The 4,390-nt window shown below is 30.6% G+C and overlaps 1 protein-coding gene across 1 annotated transcript; it reads left to right on the top strand.

The window, feature by feature from the left end:
- The first annotated feature begins 1,053 nt into the window (after positions 1-1,053).
- LOC134714168 (ganglioside GM2 activator-like) lies at positions 1,054-3,342 on the top strand. Its single transcript, XM_063575409.1, has 4 exons — positions 1,054-1,192; positions 1,659-1,863; positions 2,306-2,507; positions 3,140-3,342. The coding sequence occupies exons 1-4, from the start codon at positions 1,111-1,113 to the stop codon at positions 3,269-3,271; spliced, it is 621 nt and encodes a 206-aa protein (XP_063431479.1). The 5' UTR covers positions 1,054-1,110; the 3' UTR covers positions 3,272-3,342.
- Positions 3,343-4,390: the final 1,048 nt, after the last annotated feature.

The following is a 4,390-nucleotide window of genomic DNA, read 5'->3' as shown; positions in this document are numbered from 1 at the left end:
ATGTCTCTTCAGTAATGCTCGTGGCCAAAATATTTGAAACCCAAAGCTTATATAAAAGATGAAGAGCTATAATCCAAAAGGTCCAAAAAGTATAGCCAAATCCGTGAAAGGAATCATATATAAATCTTATGACCCCAAACACGATATTTTAATATAGGTCCACGTCAAGTCGCCCAGCTGGTCAATCTGCCCCACACTGTATCGCAACTTTTTTTTTAATTTGCCCCACTTATGAAAAATTATAAACTATATTGAGTCTAGCAACTCGCCTTATTTATGTAAGTCAACTCCCTCCACTTGTGTCCAGTCACATAGTTTAGGGGTTTGATTTATGGGTTTATACGCTAAAGGCCTTGAATTACAATCCTAACATTGTCACTGGATTTTTTCTTCATGAATTTTTATAGTTAGTCATTTTCGTATAAATTATTCTAATTTCATGGTGGAATTGACATTCCAGCCAAAATATTACTGAACAAAGGAAAGCATTCAAAACAAAGAAACTAAAGCTGAGGTGATCTGGCAGGGGCAATCCGGCTCAGATCACCCCTGGTAGAACAAACGAGCTGGGATGTAATAAACCCTTTTGAATACTATTGTGATTGCCAAATACACGGATCACCATATGTAACAAAAAGGATCTTAATTATTCATTAAATACCAAACAGAAAACAAAAAAATGCGGATAAGATGGGACACCGCAACAAACAAAAATTGGTATTCTTTTATAAGTAGTACTAGTATTTCAAACTGATATCTTAAATTGGTTTTTTTATTGATATTCCCTTAAGTCTTTTTTGTTTATGTCCCTTCAAAATATCGTACAGTGACAGAAGCCAGTACAAGAAGAATCTGTAATGAAATTATTGTTCCTTAAAGTGAATACATGATATGTGTATGATAGAATAATGATAGCATTTATAGACAGGTAAACTTTGTACCTAACTACTTGAAATTGCATGTCTTATCAATATCACCGTGATTTGTACTAAAATAAATAAAAACTTCCTTGCATATTTTTGGTATAAAAAGCGTTTATCAGCGTTACTGTTCTTCATAATAATTTATTAATAGTTTGCTTAAGGTTATATTAGTTTATGCAGAGTAATAATGTATTCATATTCTATACTTATATATTTCACAGTTATATTGTCAGCTTATGGAACCATTCCATTTAAATGGAGTGATTGCAGTAAGTAATATTTAATTATATAAATGTTAGTTTTTCAACCAATATTGGTTTGTAAAGTCAAATGTACTAACTTTTGATCATGAATGCACTTATTAAATGTTTTTCAAAAATGTTCGGTTTTAGTATGAATAATAATTCATATTTTATGGTCATACTTGTATAATCGGAAATATTGGTTAAAGCACCATTAGTTTGAAGTTGCTACACACATGACAACTTTACTCACATCATGCATTGATGATGTTATCTGTCAACGAAAAATAAAACTAGAACCTATTGAGAAGATTATCATTTTGATATGCAATGTTTTTTTTTTTTATTTGCTATAAAAGTTAAATGCCAATGAGTTAAATATCTTATGTAAACTATCATAGTTAAACCATAAAATATCTAATCTTACAAAAAAACGGTAAATGTTAAATTTCAATGCGCAATATAAATGTACTAAGTCTTGGTATTATCATAGGTACAGACAAATCTTCACAGGCCATCCAAGTGACGTCAATTACTGCCAGTCCAGTTCCACTGTTGGCTCCAGGACCTCTTCATCTCACATTTTCTGCCAAAGTCTTAAAACCAGTACCTGTATTCCAGTTATCATTTGAAATGAAGAGACATGGATTTCTAGGAACAAGAATACATATTCCTTGTGTTGGTGGAATTGGCAGCTGGTTTGTATCTACAATCTTTTGATATTTTATCACGCGGGTTGTTTTTAAAGAAAATTTGATGTATAAGGCATATTAATATCGAATGAGTTGGTTAAAAATCCAGCTTAACATTTTGGTACAGTACAAAACAGAATTGATATTTTCATAAATATGTACTCGTCCTAAATGTGCATTTTGTATGGAACATAACTAAACGTTTAACAGACATAACTAATAATATCATCATCACGAATATTATCATCATCAACATTTAAAATATGAAAGTTATAAACAAAACAAAAAAGATAACTCAAATGACATAATTAGTAAAATTAGGAATTATTGTGGATGCGTTTATTTTAAGCTCAGCACTATCTATCAAGATCCTCCTGCAAATAATGCAAAGTTTTGTCTTAACAGATTTTATTTATATATAATATAGCATTATTTCTTTGTTTCATAGTGTCTTCGATGGATGTTCATTTGTTGACAGTTTGTTAAACTCTACTAGAACTAGTGCACAAAGTATAGCACATCAGGCTTTACAGATGATAGAATCTGCCAACGCAACACTGAAATGTCCAATACCAGTTGAAAGCATAGATGTAAAAAGCTACACGATAAATGTTCCAGATCTCGGTCCAATTGCACATGTTATTGGAGACGTAAGTGTATACCATACTAGTACCAAGTTCAATTACACAACAGATAAACAATTTTATAATCCGACATCCACAATTATCATTGTCATAGCAATCATACATAGATTATGTCAATTGGTACACAATTTGAATAACATCTTTGAACAATATGCAGTTGTGTAACTCTCACCTCTTTTTATCAGTTGTTTTGGAGAATTTTATTGCAGCGATCATATCAGCCTTTTCATCTATGTAATCTTTAAACTAAGTTTGGCACGTTTGTCTTCAACCAAAGATCGTTAAGTTAAGTATTTCTGTTATATTTGTATTCATGAATATTCTTTAAATCTTCTAAAAGTCTAAAATTGTCTAGAACATAACTAAGTTTGTAGAAACACCTAATACTTAATTTTTTTAATAGCATTGCACACTTTCATAACCATTTGCTTTTTTTGTCCTATGTGGTTTGTTCGACATATTTCAATTAAGTTGATATCAAACATCTGTTAATGCATTGTCTACATTTTTACAGTGTTCGTGAAAAACATATGAAACATGACATATTTGTATAAAGAGCTTTATGCCTGTTCTATAAGTTTTCTTTATCAAGAATTTCACGTCGAACAGTGCAATTATTTGCTCCTTTTATATTACAGGGTGATTACACAGTTATAGTGAAAACAAAAGTTCCAGGAACCAATGCACCCCTTGGCTGTTTGTCATTAGATATATCTCTTGGAAAACAATGCACAGGATTGTTTTGTGGTATTGGAAGGAAACGAAAATAAAACAATAACTTTGAAACAAAAACTGTTCTTATTACATATTAATGCTTCTTAATAAATATTAAAACACCAAAGTTGATATTGTACGGACATGTTTTCTACTTTATGTTCTATAAAAGTTGTTATATATATGCAACAGTCATATAACTGTCTTGGTACATGAACTCTAAGACTGACCCTTTTTTTTATCGCGCAGGCCTTACATATGAATGAAACAAAACATTAATGCATATATTGCTCCACAAATCAACGGAATATTCAACATGTTATATAAATTATTTAAAACGAAGGTTTTTACACAAAAAAAAACAATTGTAGCTATAATAGAATGTGTCTTTACTAGATTATTACGATATTTCTGTTCAACGGCGTGTTACATTTGAGTGTCCTCTCACTAAATAATTTAATGCTGGACGCATCTATCACATCGAACTGGACGTGAACAAAAGCATTAATTATGTCAGTCTGTTTCTACTACTCTTACCCTGTCTTTTCATAACACATTTTTTTGAATAATAATCATATTTCTAAGACGTGCGGAATGTAACCATTTGTGCACTTTGGTTTATTTTTTGTAATCTAAATATGTAGGTTAAATAAGATTTGTTTTGCTCATGTCAGTTTGCTAATTTAGTTTTGTTGACCCCAAATTCAAAACTGAAAATGCTTTATCAAACAGAAAAATCATAAGATCAAACACATCAAACGAATTGACAAAGTGAGAAGTTTAGTTAGCTTTAAATCCAACTTTAATTCACTGTTTTCTATAAACGAAAATGCCTGTACCAAATAAGGATTATTACAGTTGTTATCCATTCATTTGATGTATTTGAGATTTCGATTTTTTCATCTTATTAGTGACTTTCCGTTTTGATTTTCCTCGACGTTTGGTATTTTTTTTATTTTACTTTTGACAACGATGTGTGAACAAAACAAACAGACAAAACGAATAAAAATGTCGAAAATTGGGGTACAGTAGTCAACATTTAATTATAGTCTTAGTCACTATAAAGCAAAACAATTGAAACAACAAAATACAAAAAGGCATGAAGACATAGCACATATCATAAAAAGAGAGACACAATAATACAAACAAAAATACCATGGCACAATGACGGGATG

This window comes from Mytilus trossulus, chromosome 4 (assembly GCF_036588685.1).
Source record: "Mytilus trossulus isolate FHL-02 chromosome 4, PNRI_Mtr1.1.1.hap1, whole genome shotgun sequence".
Taxonomy (NCBI): Eukaryota; Metazoa; Mollusca; class Bivalvia; order Mytilida; family Mytilidae; genus Mytilus; species Mytilus trossulus.
Note: the sequence above shows the minus strand (reverse complement) of the source record. Positions and strands in the feature narration are given on the sequence as shown.

Coding starts and splice junctions, on each gene's coding strand:
- LOC134714168 (XM_063575409.1), top strand. CDS start 1,111: ATGTATTCATATTCTATACTTATATATTTCACAGTTATATTGTCAGCT. Junction 1,864..2,305: donor GTTGGTGGAATTGGCAGCTG/GTTTGTATCTAC, acceptor TTTGTTTCATAG/TGTCTTCGATGGATGTTCAT. Junction 2,508..3,139: donor TTGCACATGTTATTGGAGAC/GTAAGTGTATAC, acceptor TTTATATTACAG/GGTGATTACACAGTTATAGT.